Consider the following 20,124-nt stretch of genomic DNA (forward strand, 5'->3'; position numbering starts at 1 on the left):
TAGCTCACTCAGTACGCTATATATGGCTTTGAATAAGATAAAAGAGACGATGATCCTTCTACGTTTGCCTCTTTGTTGTCTATCGGATCAGTGTTACCAAAATTTTCTCAACGAAAAAAACCCTAGCAACTTGTTTTTAGGTAATCAGGGCTAACAACGTAACAACGAATCTAGAAAAGTTAGCCAAATTTAATTCGATAACTCTGCGTCTTCGCAGAAATGTATCAATGTCAGACTACGTCCATAAATCATGCATCTGATCGAAAAATCGTCAATGACATTCGATCGTACTTTGGGTCGTCGACTAAGTCGAATGGAAACGAACGAAATGGAATTATTATCTAAATTAAAGGACATTGCGATTAATTGGATAATTTTATTTAAAATCAATCTTTTACGACGTGCACATACAGTTTTACGTTAAACTTTATTTTTTAATCAGGAAGATTGTCAAACGATAAATCGTAATATGAATCTTCTTCCGTCGAGGTCTAGCGATGATCATTTTGAGATCAATACGGATAGATTCGCATAAATGTTATATCTTTGCCACGTCACTAATCGAAGATTTATAATTAACAGTTGTTAATTAAGTTATAGCATTTTTTATAAGATGTAACAATTTTTAAATATTATATATACACGCATATATATATATATATATATATATATATATATATATTATGTGCATACGTATATATATATAACATAATACATATATATATATATATATGTATGTATATAATTGTATGTGTGTGTACGTGTGTGTGTCTATTAAGTTCGTGCGTATGCGATCCGCTTGGTATTTCTATTAAAAACTAATCTCAGTAGAATTTCATTCTTCGGAATGTATGTAGGGACGGGTTAAAAATAATAGTCTTTCGATTTTGGAAGGACTCAACGAGTATGGCGTTCTCCCGAGATCTCGTCAACAACATTCAACAGCGACAGAATATTTCGAACGAAGCGAATAACGAACGAATTATATATTCTATTTCTAAATTACAAATGACGAAGACAAAAAGAGAGAGACAGTCAGAAGGGAGAAACATATGTGAGAAAGAAAGGAAAAAGGAAATAGTGCGTTTGAAATAGAGATAACGGTTTACATATATAATACATATGTAATAACGATGATTTTCTCAGCTAAGAAATCAATGCTTGTCGTTCGAAATCGAAACGCTACTCGAACATTTCGTCGAATTTAAATTTTATTCTGTATACAGCTATAGATAATAATCGGGGAGAAGATAACAATTCACAATGGCAATCGATTCGGGCGTTCTTTTTATTTCCAATTCATCAGTATTAGTTTTCCTTTCCTACGCCGTTCTCGTTATGATGAGCCTCTCTCGAACTTTCGAGGATTTATTTATTTTTTTCTTTCTTTTTTCTCTTTTTCTCTCTTTTTTTTTTCTTTTTCGTTTTTAAACAGTTGGATAGAATCGGTGCACGATCGTGGCACATATTTATACGCGATCGAACGATCGAAGGAATAAACGAATATACGTCGGCCCTTTTTTTAGACGCTACTCGTGGCGTGACAATCCTCCAGTGTCGCTAGGCTGCTGGCCCTCAGAGACGCCAGACTCAAGGAACTATGATTTAAAGTATTCATGCCGTGTGGATCCTCGCAATGCAGGTACAGTCGTGAGCTGACAGATTTATGACAATCCGGACAGAGACGCTTCTTTTTCTTGTCGCGCCTTTTCAATATGTCGTACGCGCACCTGGAAGAGAAAAAAAAAGGAAGAACAAGAGAGGAACAAGTTCATCATTGGACGTAAAAGTATTTCTCCGTTTAGCAGTCGTACCGGTTTTTCAAACGTCTCGATGGAAATAGATAAATAAGAGGTAGAGCTACGAACGGGAAGGGAAAATCTTGAAGAAAAAAGTTTGCTCGTAGATGGACACGAGCGTGATACAGAAGCAAGGAGAGATTTTAGACGACATAGAAACGCCTTACCTGGCGTGTAATATGTGAGAACAAGGTAATGCCTCGAGGGAATCGGCTTCCAAGCCGAACGGTTCGTTGCAACTACCGCATCGTAATTCTAAATCTTCTTCCATGGCAGCGGCGAGTCTCTCGTGATGTCCTTTTTGTTCTTCGTCCCCCAAGGAACCGTAAATCCGCGATAGCCTCGACCTGACGGTCCTCACTAAGAGCTGCAAATAACGTGAGAGCTACTGTGCCTTTTTCCTACGTAGATACCTACTATATTAAAAGTAGTCCCACCGAGCAGAGTGCTGTGAATCGTACGAGGGACGGCTACGTCGAGGAGCTAAAGAATAATGATTTGAAGCTGGAGAGGGAACCGGAGGTTGACGTGAAAAGTGATTGGAGGTGGAACGGAGAGAAGAGAAACGATCCAATATCGTTTGTACCTTAGCACCGACGGATCCAGCTACTTCCAGAAGGCGGGTATTGAATTCAAGGGGCCGGCAGTTGCATATCTTGTGCTGTAGTCTGAGAGCCTCGAAACACCTAGCCACTCCATCCATCGCTTCCATTTGGCAAAGTCGATCACCGGTCGCGGCGGCAGATCCCATGGCGCTTTCGTACTGGCGAAACGCCTTCTGCAATACGCCCATCTTCATCTCACCGGTGTTATCGCTCTACTTCCGGTGCAATGCACGCAATGTGTCAACTAAAGGCTAATTGTATGTGCGGTTCGGCGATCGCCAACTGAAAGACAGAGTCGAATTCGTCGGAGTTCACGCGCGACTTTAAACGAGCTTGGTTTTAACATTTCTCATTTTCGTCGATCAATTTTTCTCATCGATGCAGAATTTATTTTAATCGTGGAAATGTTCTACGTAAAATAATCTGCTCGAAATAACCGAGTCGAGAAGAAATCAATATCGTACTTGTTCCGAAGGAACGTGATTGCCAGCACGAACGGATAGAATCTTTTTAATTCCGAAATTCACGCTCGGTGATCTCCCTCGTAATTATTAGGATAGAAGAGATCCGGCGTTCGTCCAAAACTGAGCCCGTTTCGGTGCCAAAGCTGCGAAAGCCGATGCACGATGCGACATGCTGCAACGACGCGTTTGCGAATCGCGAAAGAAGAATTTTCTTCGCAAACGAAATCGAACCTTTCGCGAAGTCGACTATATCTCGACGATGAGGAACTTTCTTTGGCATTGACACGTTTTAAGGAGTAAATACGAGGGGATGTCGTAGGAACGACGAGTTACGACAAATAGAATTCGAAAGGTATCCTTTGTAGCGACTATCTTTTTAATAGGGGTCGAACCGAGTGCTCCAAAGTTTCCAAAGTACACGTACACACATAAGGAAGCGGAAACATGCGAAACGTATAGATGGCCAAAAGCACAAGCGTATAATACATGGAATTGACAAAAACGAGCGAAATAGTTTCAGCTTACATTTATGTCGAATTTCTTTCGATAAATGTCCCCCATTATTCGTATACTCCGAGCGTAGCTAGCTTGGTCGCCTGAAACGAGCGACAGTCGCGTTGCTTCCTACGCAAACGTTAGGTCGAATCTTCAATACGATTGCGCGTGTAGGTACTAGATGACCAGTTAGTTAGTTCGAAATGGTAAACAGGAATAATTTAGGTGGAGTATACTTTACCGAACAATAGTCATGAGCATCACCCAGTTCTCCTTTCTTCCTCAAGGCCGCGGCCATCTGAAGGAGAGCAGCTCTGTGATGTCGCGAATTTAAATCGCCGAGCTGTAAGCTTCGCGAGAGATCGTACGCTCTCGCGGCATATCTCGCGCTCTTGTCGGCATCCTGTAATCTGCAGAAGAGTTCCGATAGCCCGACATATACCTATACAAAGAACGGAGAACGAACTGTGATTCTTGCCTTTCAAGAGTTTAGCCTATCGCGCTTTTATCATTTTATGTCATATATATATTTTCAAAACGGAACGATTTATTGCGGATAGAATCGGCAAAATGATAATAGGTATCATTATACGTGCCGATTCTATTTGTGCGTCGTCTCGAAAAAATGTCCAACTTCGATACGTCTAAAAGAAAAAAGAGCTCGTAATGCCGGATAAAATTCTTGCCGGAGACCAAAAGACATTCCAATGGAATTAGGGAAGAAGATTTTTGTCAACGATTTACGTGTCGTCGGTTATGCCAGATACATTCTATAAAGAAGAAAATCAATGAGAACGAACGGACGATTTTTATGTTACGATCGAGACAAAAATAAAATACAATGGTTCGGTGTAGGGAGGAGATATACACACACACACACACACACACACATATATATACGTACAATACATGGTGAATAGAGAAAAGAGAAGAGATAGATCGTTAAATAAAAAAAAGAGATAAAGAGAAAGAGACAGAGAGAGACAGAGAGAGAGAGAGAGAGAGAGAGAGAGAGAGAGAGCGAATGTCTAATTACCTGTAACTCTAAGGAAGGATCTTGAATGGAGTGGGCGATTTTGTGAGCTCTTTGAAAGGCCTCCAAGGCTTTACAGAATCCTGCTAGTTCTAAGTGGACTCTGCCTACGGTTAAGTGAACTAATCCAGCAGTGGCGCACTGATCGCACTCGTTATACAAGCTGCGAAAGGACGTAGAGTCACAACTATTTGCTTTGTATCGACGATTCTATGGGATATTCTCGCTTGAACGGGAACGTTTAAACATATTACGCGATCAGAATTTATCGAATATTCGGAGAGAGAAAGAGAGAAACAGAGAGAAAGAAAGAGAGAGAGAAAGGGGGGAGGGTGAGTTCTCGTTTCATCGAGAGTATCCCGTAAAGGTGTGTATTATGACGTCTATCAAAAGGTTTGGAAATTTGTTGTCATCGAAAAGTGTAATTATTGATTTTGATTAACTATACGATATTATTGACATTCAAGAAATGTGTTTCGAGAACAAAGTAGAATATTGGACCTGTGTCTGGCATAATCCAAGGCTCTGTCCAAAGCACCTAATCTCTCGTGAGCTCTGGCCAAGTTCAAATACGCTTCCGCTCGCATATTAGGCGAGTCCAATTCTTCCGAGATACAGAGCTGTCTCTGACCAAAGTCGATACTGTCCCTGCAAATTGAAAAACGAACAATAATCAATAGATAGATTGTAATATAACGGGTATATGGTTTTTATATAAAATCTTGGCTGTTGGACGATCGTTTCGAATTAATTACAAGGATGATCTCTCTCTCTCTCTCTCTCTCTCTCTCTCTCTCTCTCTTTCTCGTTAAAATTAAATATACGAAAGAGCCGAGGTTTAAATGTTAATTTTCATTCGGGCAGAAGTTTCAATTTTCCACTATTAATCCATTATTAATACAAAACGTCGAGCAGGATTATCGGAATAAACCCATTCGAATGATTCTAAATTTATCCTCTCCGGTCGCGCCGAACCGATAGCAGGTGATAGTAGAAGTAGCAATCCAATGACAAGTAAGTGTAAGGAGAACGAAGAGAAAGGACAAATGCGGATTCGTAACAGGTCGCGTAAACTTTGCAGTCCGCATTTATGAATAGATATGAGTATATACACCGAAAGAGAGAAAAAGAGAGTGAGATACAGAGACAGAGATAGAAATAGAGATAGTGAAAAGGACTGGAAACGAGGAGGGTTGGAAAAGGACGTTATTGTGTCAAGGATACTCCGAGCACGGCTCTTGCCAGTCGGATTCTCTGTCGGCTCGTGAAATAAATGCTATCTCTTCCCGACGATCTCTTTATTAAGTTCTTTCCGACGAGTTTCCGTCTCTTACTTTAACGATGGACGCGAGAGCGAAATGGGGAGCGAGAAGTGCGAGAGAGAAGAGATGGACAAGCCCGTGGATTCGTAGGAGCTCTTTAAAAAAGACTTTCAGAGAGAGAGAGTCTGTAACTTCAGAAGCAGTGGATAAAGCATCGAGGGAAAACATCGTAGGATTCCGACTTTTCCCTAGGTGCTACCTTTTGTCGCATTGCAACGCATTGATACGTGTCTCGATCGTAATAAGGTGGATGGAAAAAGAATTTTCTCCTATCAGGGACAAAAGACATCTCGTCGTGAGAGAGTCGTATATCTCTATATATACTTGTGTATGTAAGTGTACCATTGGTAGAGTGGTGATGTTAGTAATGTGTAGTACTAGGTCTCTCTTTCTTTCTCTCTCTCTCTCTCTCTCTCTCTCCGTCTTTCTCCCTTGCTCAGTATGTACAATGCTCGAGGGTATTTTCCAATAGGTATCTGCGGTTTTCAATGTCTATAGTCTACGAGAGTCCAACGTGTCTTATCGCGCGAGATTTTCCGCATGTTCGTAAGGGTGCGTGGCTTGGTTTGATTTCCTCATGCATGTTCGAATCCGTGTATGCATGTAAGTAATATCACGTGCATCGAATGCCACGATCCCGATCGTTGGTTCGATCGATGACGAGTCGTCTCGCGTCTGATTACATATTGACTTATTCCACTTAAAAAAATATATCGGTCCAATCTAATGCACATTCTTCCGACGCTTAGATTTAGTGCAAATCCTTTTTACGATCCATACCACGTACTACCGGGCATTGGCACGTCGGCACACTGACCTATATAATTTCTTGGAAAACAGCTGGACCGCATCGCAAGCACAACGGTAAAAAAGCTCTTCGCTTGCTTTTAAAACGTTCATCGCACAAGCATCCTTCGTCCGTAGAAAACTGTTAAACGTTAAGGCGATCAGGTGTTTCTTTACGTTAGTCGGTTTTCTCTTAATGAGAGAAAGATCGATCTTGCAGCTTTTCTAAAGGAATATTAGCATTGAGCTTTATTAATATTTCTTTCTATGCAAACCGAATGATTTAGGAAATATATTTATTATGTACTTGCGTCGAACTGTCAACGTTACGATGGGCACTTGGTGCACGTTTCCACTGAATATTAAATGAATACTTAGAAAGTGTATAGACTTAATAAGTATACACCGTATATAAGGACTTAATAAGTATACACCGTATTAATTATACGATGCAAATGAGGTATCCACGAGCCCTCGATTCACTCTTCGCTTAGCGCGGTTGCTTTGTATCGCGATATAATGGCGACGAGATAGATTACCGTCGAAATTATCTTAAATTTCATTTCCCTAGGAAGCTCCAATTTTCGATTTCGTTACCTGTACTTTCCCCAATCCATATAGGCTTGATAGAGATAGCCCAGAAGCGCGAATTTGTCCTCGCGTTGCCGGATACTCTTCAATGCACCTCTCCATTTTCTTACGGCTGCTTGCTGTTTGTGCGCTCGATACAATTTTAATCCTTGCTCTACCTGCAGCACGTGGAATATTCATATTTAATCTCAAATTTCGTCGTTTTTATCAGACGAATTCTTTATGTCTTTCTCTCAAAGGCCACGTTTGAAAGTCCTTGGAGGAAAGGACGAGGAGTAGAAAATAATAATGTATATACATGATAAACGAGTAAGAGAACGTTCGGAATACATGCAGCCTGTTCTTGGATCATTATCACGCACGAGAAGTCTCAGGGGCGGCGAGTCGGCACGCGTGGATGCGCGCTCGCGCGCGCGTGTACGTGTATTTGTGTAACGACAGGTCGGATAAGGGCTGAAACGAGTGAAAATGTTTATCGATCCGACCGTGAACTTTGTCCCTGGCGGATTGAGCGATCTGATGAAATATAAATAGAACGCTTATGGGTAAGAACATCTAAATCGATGTTACCCTGGTGCGTCCACTTGACATTAATGTCGAAACGCGTATTCCACGAGCGATTAGCATTTTGCTTTGATCTTTGGAAAATAATCGAGCATACGAGGAAGTGAGTTGATCTTAAAGATAGATTGACTTTAAACGATAATCAAGTAACCTCAGGAAAAAATGTTAATAGTTTCAATGTTACGTCAAAGATGTATTCTTCTCGTGAAAACGATTATACGTAGGTCATACATTTTTCTATAATTTTATTGCGTTTATACGTGTACATGCGCTCAGTAACCAGTAACAAACATTTTCTAGAATAATTTCGTCAGAAACGTAAGACATACCGAGTGCACTCTTTCAGAATGCTTTTTCTTCCAACTTGTTATCCGCTGAAGCTTGAAATTGCACCACTAAACGTGAATACGCGCGCGCGTGTGTTTGAACGATTGTATGTATGTTTAGAAGGAAAGAGGAAAAGATAGAGTGAATTTCTTCGGAAACGTCTGTCTTACACGCATGTACATCTCATAAGAGCTATTTAAGACATATGTGTGTCTGCATGTGTGTAAGTGTTTCAAAGATTTTCCACGTCTGAAAACGACATCGCTAAGATGTCGCGATAACTTAAACGAAAATCAATTCTACCGTAGTAGCAAAGTGTATTTCTCGCTACGACGGATACAGAGAAATATTGCCGTTTGAAGAAAATAAAAGAATCGATAAGTCCGAGGAACTTGATATAATATATATATATATATATATATATATATATATGTATATATATATATATAAATATATATATATATATATACATAGATACTATATGTATAGAGCTATTGTGCGATGTGTCGACGATCGTTTCTGTTTCAGCGCTTATGAAAGGATAGCGTGACTCTAATTTCGATCGTGGCTTGGTTGTGAACTTGATAGTGACCGATAAAGTCGTGGCAACACGCTCAAGGAGATAAGCGTAGTTCGCGGTACTCCTCGTAACGAAAACGAAGAAGCATGATTCGTGAAAGGGAAAGTCGTATACTGTCTATTCCTACTCTTTCTCTCTCTCTCTCTCTCTCGATTAAACTTTATCGCCTCGCACAATTCACACGATATTTGCTTTAACGATGATTCGCTTCTTCTTTTTCTACGTGGAAGTATAAAATTTGAATTATTTTTCAATGAAAAACTCATCGTGACTCACCCTTCGACGAGCTAATTGCTGGTCCAGTCGCTGCCTGCAACCTACGAGACACTCCCATAAACCTGTACCTGATCTGCTATGCTGGTAATGACTATTCCCACTGCCGTTTTGATGCCGATAGTCCTCCTCTGTGAATTCACAAACGTCGAGAGGGTGTCTCGAGCCGTCTGGGCTACCCAGCAAAGCGGTAGCCGACAGCTGATGACTCGCCGATCCACTGCAACATTTTTTATAATTTTTTCTTTTTTGCAAAATATATTCCGACTAAGATGTATCGGTGTATGTACATACGTAAATGCAACGAATTACGAGAGATCGTCATTTTAGACAATTTTCGTAATCATTATTTTTCTTTTTTTTCGTAAACGAGTACCGCTTTTGAAGTGCATGAAAGAATCGAGTTTATCGAACGTAGTAACCCGTGTACGACGAGACGAAACGAAAACGAGATTATTAGCTTCGTTACGAGAATCCCTTTGAAATTATGAAAATGAAAGAAAAGATACTTGTGTATACGTCTAGCGGTATACCTCTGGGCTCGAGCTTTTGTGAAAGCTCAATTGTATCCGCGATCTCGTCGAGCGTGCACTTCTCGACACACTCGATACGCTTTGCACGCGAAACCGAATACGCTTGAAATGACATGTACTATAGGTTGAAAGCGTTGTTGAGGAATAAACAAAATGGCATCCTTTACTTAGAGAATGATCGTGTCGGATAATGAAATGGAAAAATGATTTAACTCGGTCATTCGTGCTTTTTCACGTATATGCTCCCTCTCTCTCTCTCACTCACTCACTCATTCACTCACTCACTCACTCACTCTGTCTGTCTCTCTCTCTCTCTCTCTCTCTCTCTCTCTCTTGTTTTCTCTGTTCGAAACGCCCAATATTTGTTCTCCATCGAACTTTGTCGAAGTATCGGTGCGATGGTAAATATTTGCTCCAGTACATAGGCAGTTGAGCACAGAAGCTCGTAAGCTATAGGAGTGAATGGTTATCCTTTCTTTCGTAGCTAACGCCGTTCGTTTCGCTATTTCGAGCCCTTTTTTACATTTCAAAGGGATACATATTTATGAGGGATTTAAATGTAACTTTATACCTACATAGGTATACGAAGGTGCACTGTATCTACATATTTTTTAGCTAGATGGTAGTTCTCCGTTTGAAAAATTCTGGATTTATCAACGTTATGCCGACGACAAGAGCGACGTGTTCGCGTCACGGAAAGAGGTCTCAAAAGACACTATATTCGTTCAGTGAAATACAATTACGTTGAAAGGTAACAGCACGTTTCGAATTTCCATACATTTTTTTTTGCGGAAATTCGAATTACTCGGATACTACAAAGGGATCAACTATGTTATCTCTAATTCAGTTCAGTTAAATTCATTGAAAAAGTGATAAGGTTCTAACAGGTAATAAGAGATAAAATATATTCGATGGACGAAAAATGGGATTCAACGTTGAGACCGCGGACGTGAGCTTAACGAGAGATAGAAATAACGTTAGCAACATATGACCTCGTTAAAGTCATCGAAAAATGTAATCACCGTCGAAAGGTTAACGACAACGACGAGGACGAGGTGATGGTGGGGGTGGCAGAGAAAGGGGAGTAGGAGAAAGGGAATGGCGGCGGTGGTGGCGTTAAGCTGACACCTACTCCTATGTCTGACGTGGCTCCTTAATTTATTTCCAGGATGAACGGAAGCTCCGGCACGAGATAAAGCGCTCTTGGCCAGAGTCCCAGAGTTTGAGTTTGCAAACTCTACATCATGGAGGTTGTACATTCTCCGGAATCGCACCTACTACCCCTTTACCTACCTCGAGAACACATCCCGTACTGCAATGCGACCAATGCGGGTCATCCTATCGAAATTTATCTTACGCGAGCAGAATTGCTTGCATATTCGTGGACAATGACGATGACAACAAGAATCGTTTGCGAGCACGACAAATATTGATTATTTCTTTTTTTGCACCACGAATTGCAGGCACCGCCGGAGATAAATCGATACGCGATATTAAATATCAAATATTAATATACGTATATGAAGGGGATTTCAAAACGACAAATTTAAATTTTAGATAATGTATCGAGGACGGTACGACTCGTACGTCATCACGATCGACCTTGTTGCTAACGTTATTACAAAAGACAAACAGCTTACGGAAGCTTACGAAACTAGTGGTGTCGTAACCATCAAAGTGATGAAACTCAATAATTAATCTGTCGATACGACGCTTACGACGAGACCAACGACATCGCAACGATTGGTCAAATGGACATTTTTTTTTTATACGGGAACTTTTTAATTCTAGTATAGTTGGAAAAACATTGGATAAGGACCTCGTTAAGAGACAATATCAAGGAAATTTAAACGTTGAAATCACGTCGTTAATGTCTGCTTTATAAGTACTTAACCCCCTGCAGTACATATCCATATACGAGTTTTACATATACATCACCGGTTCTGACAGCTCATTTCAAAACGCAACCCCCTTTGAAATCTTCTCGTTTGTATCATTACTCGCTCGAGTTTCTATTGTTCACGATAAAATCCTCGTTAGAAGCTACGTTCGCCAGTCCTCGCTTCGTTCGCTGACGCACATCTGCGCTTCTTTCTATTCATACGAGAAATACACGCGCGCGCGCATACACACACACAAACGTACATCGTACGAGTCCTTGATGAAAGACTCTATTAATTTTCTTACCGCTATCTATAAAGCGAAACAACGTTCCTTGAAAACGAAGAACGTCAATTACAGATTGCCAGGAATAATCGTAAATTTTCTATTTCTTTTTTTTTCTTCGAGGAGTAAAGCTACAATCACATTTATACTTCAACTTTTATGTGACTGTGAAATAACACGACTCGTATAAAGACCGACGCGATATCGTGAACGAGTTATCGTCGAAGCGACGACGTTAACCAAATTAATATCGAACGAGCTACTGCTGACTTTATAGTATGGGGTTGAAAGGATCTGTATATGTGTGCGTGTGAATGTATGTATGAAAGAGAGAGAGGGAGAGAGAGATGGCGAATTATCGCTCCTATCACGGAGGCCACGTTTACGTCAAATCTGACCACGTTTGTCAAACAGATTACGCACTGCTAAATAACAACGCTTGGTACGTTCGAACGCTATTTGAAATTTATGCGTGTCGCGCTTACACCAATAATTAATGGTTGTACACTCGTAAAAGCGTATGTTGTTGATGCAATAGGCATAATTTATTCAATAAATAATGTAAGAATGTATTATATATATAATATGCACACGTAGTACGTAACTAACATAAAATGGCTGATCGTATCGTATCGTTTCGTTCGAGCAACCCTAATCTTACTTAGAACACGTCTAATTCCTGTTCACGTACGAAATAAGGACCACGACGATTGAATTTTCTTGTTAGCAATCGTGGTGCGCGTCGGCCGGGAATACGGGCGGTGCATCGGTATATAGGTCAACGAAAGAGGTCGCAGGTGCCTCGCCCACCTAGTAAATGTGGTGGGAAAGCAATAGACAGAGAGCGAGAGAGAGAGAGCTACATTTTGCTGCACCGTGCGATACACCGTTCGTTGTCGTTTCTGCTGTTTCCGCTTGCAGCAGTTCTGTCTCACTCGCGTTTCTGCAAATCTACGCGTAAGCCAAGTCTGACGAAGCACCAACAGTATCTTTTTTTCTTCGCGTATATATACGTTCCATGTACATACACGTACGTGTTTTCTTCTTCCTAAGAATTTTTTTCAAAAGCTTCCCTCACTCGTTACAGCTTCTATACCGAAAGATTTATTATACGTTTCTAAGAAAAATATACTTAAAAATATACGTAAAATAAACGTATGAATTTTTATTCCAGATAATGCGAACGAATATCGGAGTCTATATTGTATTACTTTTTTCTTTTTCTTTCCATGTTGATTAGAAGATCGTGAACGATAAAGAAAAACAATGCAAACGACGACAATAAAAAGTACCTTTGGCGTTTATTCCCGAAACTTGTCGCATCGATAGGAAAAAGGAAAAAAAAAAAAAAGAAAAAGAAAAAAATCGGAACGTGGACGGGTATCTCGGTCGACTAAACATCGGTGTTCCGAGCGTTCGCTACGCTGCTCCGTCGTAGAATTTCCATTATAGCGTGGAAAACTCTTCGATGGAATGTCAAGCGCATCGTATCTTCTCTTGCGCGTTTCCGACGGCCTTCATTGTTCTAAGCGTCACACGTATCTAACCTTCGTATATGTATAGTACAAGAAGGACTTGCACGATTTTACGCTACTTTATTTATTGCGCTTTGCCAGTTTCAAGGACTCTCCTCTTTCTTCCTCTTCCTCTCTCTCTCTCTCTCTCTCTCTCTCTCTCGTATTTATTCCATTATATTATAGCTTCCCGATTGATTTCGAGTACTAGCGATTGCGTCAAAACGTATCATCGATTGCTATTCCAATTCAAAAAAATGCACGGATGATTCGAATCGAACCTAGTAACATGAAAATTAATTCGATCGATAGATTCGCGCTTACGGTATTGCACGAAACGTGAGGCACGCTCATTCGTAAAATTCATTTAATTAATAGACGACAATTTTATCCTTAATCGAAACGATGGATTCGAAACAAACATGAAACATTTGAGTTCGATGGTCGATACGGAATATCCGATAGTTTAGAATTTAAAAGATATCCAAGAGGGATCTATTTGTGGAATAACACGGAGATTACACACATACACGCGCATATATATATATATATACATATACATATGTATATATCGACGTATTACATATAAAGATATACAGGGAAAATTACTAATCTTTTACATACTCACACACGCAATGAAACTTACCCAAGGTAATCCCTGGACGAAATAGACTCCCATGACATGGCTGAATCGCTTCTTCTTCGCCGCAATTTCCCGTCGTTTCTTTTTCCCCGTTTCCCTTTCTATCGTTCTTTCCTCTTCTATTTTTCTTAGCTCTAACCTCATCTCCTTCCATCGGCATTATCTTCATCGGCCGGCTTCTCGTCAGACGCTTTTCTACATTGGCACATATCCTTTTCGCTTTCTATACTATTTTGAAAAATCTCTACTAAACTCCTTTCCACGTTCTTTATTCTAAAATTTCTCTCTCTTTCTCTCTCTCTCTCTCTCTCTCTCTCTCTTCTTCTTCTTCTTCTTCTTCTTTCCCTTTCTCCTTCTTTATCGTTTATACTTTACAATGTTTTCCTCGAAGCCGTGTCGTGCTGTGTCGTGTCCAAAGCGAATTTACATTCGTGTATGCATGTATTTTCGAATGTTAACACACGCTCACACGTACGAGGATATTATTCTCCCTTCAAGGTTATCGATACAAGTCGTCCTTTATAACCTCGTTCGACTTTCAATTTCACGTAAAGTACCGAATTTACGTATTCGCCTGCGTAGGTGCACGTTTCTATGCTTCTCTTATTACATCCATTCTTTTTAGATATCTCTACTTTCTCTCTCTCTCTCTCTCTCTCTCTCTCTTATATATTTTTACATTATATTGTCTATCTCTTTTTCTATTATACAACGATACGTTTTTCAGAGTGCTTTTAAGCTTCGTTAATTATTAATTCATCTTTTTTCAATAGGATCTCTCGTATTTCTTAGTAGAGAACGATCAATTTCAGCTATATCTTCGATCTACGAAATGTACTTTTAAATTATCTTCTTTCTTTTCTCATTCAGGATAACGAATCGATCGAATTAAAAGTTACACCTGAGGTAGTTTAGAAATCGTAATCGGAACTATTTTTTCCTCCGTTTCTTTGTTTTGTAACTGTTCCGATATTTTTTTTCTTGCTGATAACACGTTTGGACAGAATAATCGACATACGGTTGTATTTATAGAGAGTACATATCTATTACATATGTACCTGTATATATATCTTTATATATATATATATATATATGTATGTATATATATATTTCTGTGTATATCTGTTTTTCTCTGTTCTTCCGACGAAAAATAATTCTTTGCGAATATTTTCTCTTCTCATTTATCTTATACTTTCCTTCATAATTGAACACCGTGAACAAAGTTAAATCCTTGGAGACTCGTCGAGTTGTAATAAGGACGAGACGAAAAGGAAATGGAAGAAATGGAGGAGAAAGAAAGTTCGCGATATTGACGTTGAGGTTCCCGTAACGCGAACTTTGATTGGCAAGTGTTTCTTTAACGTTGGCAGTTATTTTTAATCTCACGAACGCAGACTATAATTTTTATTTTCTTTTATTTTGCGTTTCTATGTGTGTATATATATATATATATATATATATATATATGTATGTATGTATATAACATAGATATATATCTCGCGTTAATGCGATAACGTCGAAATAATCTCTCTAAAACGATGCTCGCTCGAAACGAACGAAGAAGAAACTATTTTAATCTCTACGATTCAACGTGTTCCTTTCTCGGACTGTTTAAAAATATTTTCGATGAACGATGTGTGCGTCGTGCTCTTACTACTCGCTAGACTTTGATTATCGTTAAAATATACTGAAGATTCTTTAATATTTATATTTTTGTAATAAACATTCGATTCGTAAGATCTAACAAACTTTCTTTATATATATATATTTTTTTGTATGTATGCGTACGTGTGTGTGTTCGTGTGCATGTAAATCCCACTCTTCTTCTTTCGATACTTCAAACCTCTCGAAGATCGAGGGACTCGTAATGTAACAAACAACGAACTAATCGAGAAGCTTTCTCGCGATACTTGTAGAGTTCCGAAACGGAGAAACCGCAACTTCAACCAAGTTTGATCTTAACGACGAAGACGTCTTTGAGATAAGCTCCAAATAATATCGGACTTTCGAAGTAATTTTCTGATTCACCACGATCCGATTATCGTTAATTCGTGTGACGCGAACGCGAATGATTTTTCGCACTTTCCGATTACTGTTCGACCGTTTGTAAGGATAACGTTCGTTCGTCGTTTTCTTTTTTTCTTTTGTCTTTTCTTTTTCGTTAACAACAAGAAATAAAAAGAGCGAGAGGAGGAGCGAGGAGAAGAAGAAGAGGAAGAAGAAAAAAAGACGGAAGATAGATCGAGATCAATTTCGAGCGTTAGGCCGCCCTCTATCTTGGAATTAGGAGGAAAGGCTCGTTTGTTCGTCGACGTGGGACGATCGTGGCCGATTCGAAGTCGGCGGGCCGAACTTCAAAGACGAATGCGACGACGAGAGATCGTCGGGGTATCGGCTAATAGGAGATTCAAGATCCGAGCGCGCGCCGTTCCAGCGATTCGCGGTCGAGGCCGAAAAAAACGCTGCTGCTGCTTTCGTATCTGGTTCAAGGCGTTTCCACATGCCGTTGATCGATGTTCCGTCCCGGTTCTGAACACGATCGCCTCGCCTCCCACCTCCGGTACCTCCTCCGCCACCTCAACCGACTACCACCACCTCCTTCTCTACTTCTTTCGTTTATCCTCTCTTCCGTGGGAACTGAGTTTTGGCGAGCGATGATCTTTTCTTGTCGATCTCCATGATAAAGGAAAATTGAAAAGAAGGAAGCATGGATTAATGAACTTTCGAAATGAGTTGGAAAGAGGAATAGAGAGAGAAAGAGAGAGAGAGAGAGAGAGAGAGAGAGATTGGAACGGAGAGAGAGAAAGAGATAAAGAGAATGAGAGGATGTAATTCTCCTTCGGTTCTTCTTTCTTTTTTTTTTCGATACACACACTCGCTCTCGTCGCTGCTCACCTTCGACGGAACGCGAAAATCTTCCAACGGTGGTCGAGAGAGAACTGTCGCGCCCGAGCCGCAGCAGCCCGCAACACACGACTCGCAAGCGATCCTCCTCCCCTCTCTCCCCCCATCCCCTTCTCCATTCCCTCTCCCCGCAATCCTCCCACTATGCTTTCGGACGCCCTCTCCTTCCTTCCTTCTCTCTCTTTCCCTCCCTCCCTCTCCCTCTCTCTCTCTCTTTCTCCCTCTGCTCTTCGACGACCACCCCTAGTCCTCCCTCCGCCATCACCCTCGATATCCCTCTCGCTGCTTTCGCCGATGCTTTCCACCCCTTCGACTCGCGGAGCTTCACCTACATCTCGTTACCAACCTTCGGATACTATCGGTAAAATTCTTCCCCCGACTTGTCTTGCTCGAAGAATTCCTTTTCTATTTTTATTTGTCTTTTGTTTCTCTTTCTTTCGTTTGTCTGTCTTTCTCTTTCTCTTTCTCTCTCTCTCTCTCTCTCTCTCTCTCTCTCTCTCTCTTCCTCTTCGTTGTTTTCTTGCGACCAAGTTTCTTTTCCTTCCTACGTTATACTTCTTTCCTTTTTTTTTTTTATCGAAAAATACATTTAGTTTGATTAAAAGGTACGTTTGACTTCCGAATCTCTAACGTGAATCACCCTGTATAGCCCGATTCGGCTCTCGCTAAAAAGAAATTCCGTCGGAAGTAGTAAAGGTCGAAATAAATCGAGCTGTCCGATCGTGCCGCAATCTCGAGCGTGACTACTTGCTAGTGCGGAGTCACGTGACCCGTCCCGCCAATCGCAAGTAGTACGAGTCGTGGATTTCGTCGAGCACAGTTCGTCTTTCCACGGTCGAACTTATCCATTTATCCTTAAGCGTCATACTTTTGCGATATAAAGTGAAACTCGAAAAAAAGAGAAATAGAAAAAATCCGATAGAACAAATATATCTGCGTTTGGGATTATTGCGAATTGATAAAATACTTGAAGTTTTTATAATTTCAAAGGAATTACCAATATATATCGTACGAAGAAGGAGAAGGATTTCGAAAGGATTGGCTAGGCTTTCGCGAAGAAATTAATATTTATTTAGTGCTTTCCTGGAGGTTATTCGAGATAGATGTAATATCGTGGAATACGAAAGGAGGATCTGAATATGTCGTCCTCGAGCGTCTTTCGATCGTTTGAATTCTCCTTTGAGAATTTTGTTTCGTATCTTGGAAAGTAAACGAGACGAATGGAACTATTTAGATCGAAAGTATCTCGAGTTTTTCAGGAAAGGCATCGAAGGCTCCAACGCCCACGGACTCGGCGGACTTTATTCGGAAGAACTTTCTGAAAGAACACACTCGTAAGATTTTATGAGATGCCACGGAGCAACGCCAACAAAGCAGGAGGGGAGGAAGGAGACACTCTGCGGATCTTTTGCTCGAAATTGCCCTATGCACGATTACCGATGTCTCGAGGAATCTGAGAAGAAATATTTTTTTCCAAGAGCACGTACATACGTTAAGAGACAACAATGAATATATTTTTTCTAGCGTTGTCGTAGTAACTTAATCAGAAATATTGCGATAATCGCATAAAAAAAAAAAACTGAAAGAAATAGAAATGTAATTCTCACTGCACGTTTCTTTTGATCTTTGGCCTCATCGAAGGTAAAATACGAGCAACGATAAATTAATAATAACTCAACTCGTCCGAGCTTCGTATATCCTAACTAATACGTCATTGGTTAATCGCATTTGTTTCGAGTTCTGACAGTTCCTTTTTCTCGAAGTTCTATCCCGAGAAAGAAACGTTTCAGCAACGCCCATCGTGCGTTGTATAACGTTGTTGGATAATGAAAATGCGGTACCGAAATGAAGTCTGTTCAGCGGTGAACGTTAAAACGTGCGAAAGAAGATTATGCTATAAATTCCGCAACGGGTTTTATCAAATCCACATTCTTCGTCCGACTCATTTATTTCTTCTTTACTCTCTCACTTTCTTTCTTTCCTTTTCTCTTTTACTCGATTTAGCACGTACCGACCATTTTGATGGACCACGAAAGCCAGTAAAGGTGCGTCGAGATGCCTCATGATATGCCCCTTTGTGGCTCTTAATGTCCATCAACGTTTGATACCAACTGCTCTTGTTAACGCGTAATACTATAATGCGAGCTCTGTATCGGACAGATTTTCAATACACGCCGATGCATCTCGTTTAGTTCACCTTCTCTTATCAAAGAGCAACGTTATAGGTACTTACATGCCAATTTATAATAAACTCTATCCGGACAGCGTTTGTCTCGTTTGTTTCTCGAAACTTACGATCATTGATAATACTTTTCTATCCATTTTCATTCTTGCGCGAGTGCTTTCGACTTTCTCCACTTTCGACCTTTACTTCCATGCTCTCTCAGCCCCTCTTACTTAGTTTCATCAAAGAGCAACCTCTGGCCACTATTGTTAAACTGCTTAACCACGTTGCAAGGTGGCTCGGTGACTCTCCCTCTATGGTATCAACGTGTTTGCCAATGTTTAACATAGTTTCGATCGAAATACCAGAGTTCGCTGGCTCTAAAACTAGCTCTATTATCGTTCCTTAAACAAACTCGAGATCTTTTCTCTTTCTTTTTCGAAAAGGAAAGTTTTCCTTGTATCTTCGATTCTTTCTTCCCAATACACAATTAAATAGACATATCTATTTAGTCGAACGAAGCGTTCCTAATATCCTTAATTTGGTAGGATGAATTTCAAGTCGATTTAATTTATTTCTATCTTTCTTTTTCTTTCCTCTTCTTCATCTTTTCCTTTTTTTTTTTTTTTAAATTTGAAAACCCTTTGTGAAGATATCTTTAGGAAAAGTGGTTTCTCGCGACGGCCTTACTCCCTTTCCGTTACTTTACTTACTCCTTTAAGAATCGCCCACTCGATGTAATCCTTTTTGCTCTTGTCCTTGAAGCGAAAAATATCTCGTTTAAGGTGGCCTCGAATATTAAAGCTATGTTCTCCATTTCTCGTTCTCTCTTACTCTTACGAACGAGCGATTCACCAAAACCACTTGGAGACACAAGGAGGAATGCATAAAAAAGTAAAGAACTCGGTCGAACGTTCTCGTTATTAGAAAGGAATTCCCTTTTTACCAAGGTCCGTCACGCGAAAACGTTTCAACGTTCTCTCACGTTGGAGAAAGCGAGTTCGATAGTGTCGTCGTCTTCATTCGTTCTCTCTCTCTCTCTCTTTCTTCGTCTTCCTTTCTTTTACTCTTCCCATTCTTTTATCTTTTTCATATTTTTACGCTCGTTTCTTTTCTCGCATGCAATTCCTTTTCCTCGAATCTCAACGGACTCGATTTTCGAATGTCAGAGTTCAAAATCTATTACATATTACATATTACTTATTTTCCTTTTACATATCATTTTTGTCGTCAAAAGAAAGTTCGATGAAAAGAGACAGAAAGAGAGAGAGAGAAAGAGAGATAGAGAGAGACGATCTCAAATCAATTTTAATCTAACGATGAATAAGGATAAATTGTTAAAAAGAAAAGAAAAAGAAAAA

General features: G+C 40.1%; 1 protein-coding gene across 3 annotated transcripts; it reads right to left on the bottom strand.

The window, feature by feature from the left end:
- Positions 1-361: 361 nt before the first annotated feature.
- LOC127064679 (43 kDa receptor-associated protein of the synapse homolog) lies at positions 362-16,653 on the bottom strand. 3 transcript variants are annotated; one of them, XM_050996114.1, is made up of 10 exons: positions 13,699-16,653; positions 8,843-9,059; positions 7,102-7,253; positions 4,898-5,044; positions 4,400-4,559; positions 3,605-3,805; positions 3,394-3,492; positions 2,386-2,592; positions 1,967-2,166; positions 362-1,730 (listed from the first exon to the last, which is right to left on the bottom strand). In XM_050996114.1, the coding sequence occupies exons 1-10, from the start codon at positions 13,734-13,736 to the stop codon at positions 1,523-1,525; spliced, it is 1,629 nt and encodes a 542-aa protein (XP_050852071.1). In that variant the 5' UTR covers positions 13,737-16,653; the 3' UTR covers positions 362-1,522. The 3 variants fall into 3 exon arrangements, with proteins under 3 accessions (XP_050852071.1, XP_050852072.1, XP_050852074.1); XM_050996115.1 differs by having other exon boundaries at positions 2,386-2,577; positions 13,699-16,651; XM_050996117.1 differs by lacking the exon at positions 2,386-2,592.
- Positions 16,654-20,124: the final 3,471 nt, after the last annotated feature.

The sequence above is a fragment of the Vespula vulgaris genome, chromosome 6 (genome assembly GCF_905475345.1).
Source record: "Vespula vulgaris chromosome 6, iyVesVulg1.1, whole genome shotgun sequence".
NCBI classification, from domain to species: Eukaryota; Metazoa; Arthropoda; class Insecta; order Hymenoptera; family Vespidae; genus Vespula; species Vespula vulgaris.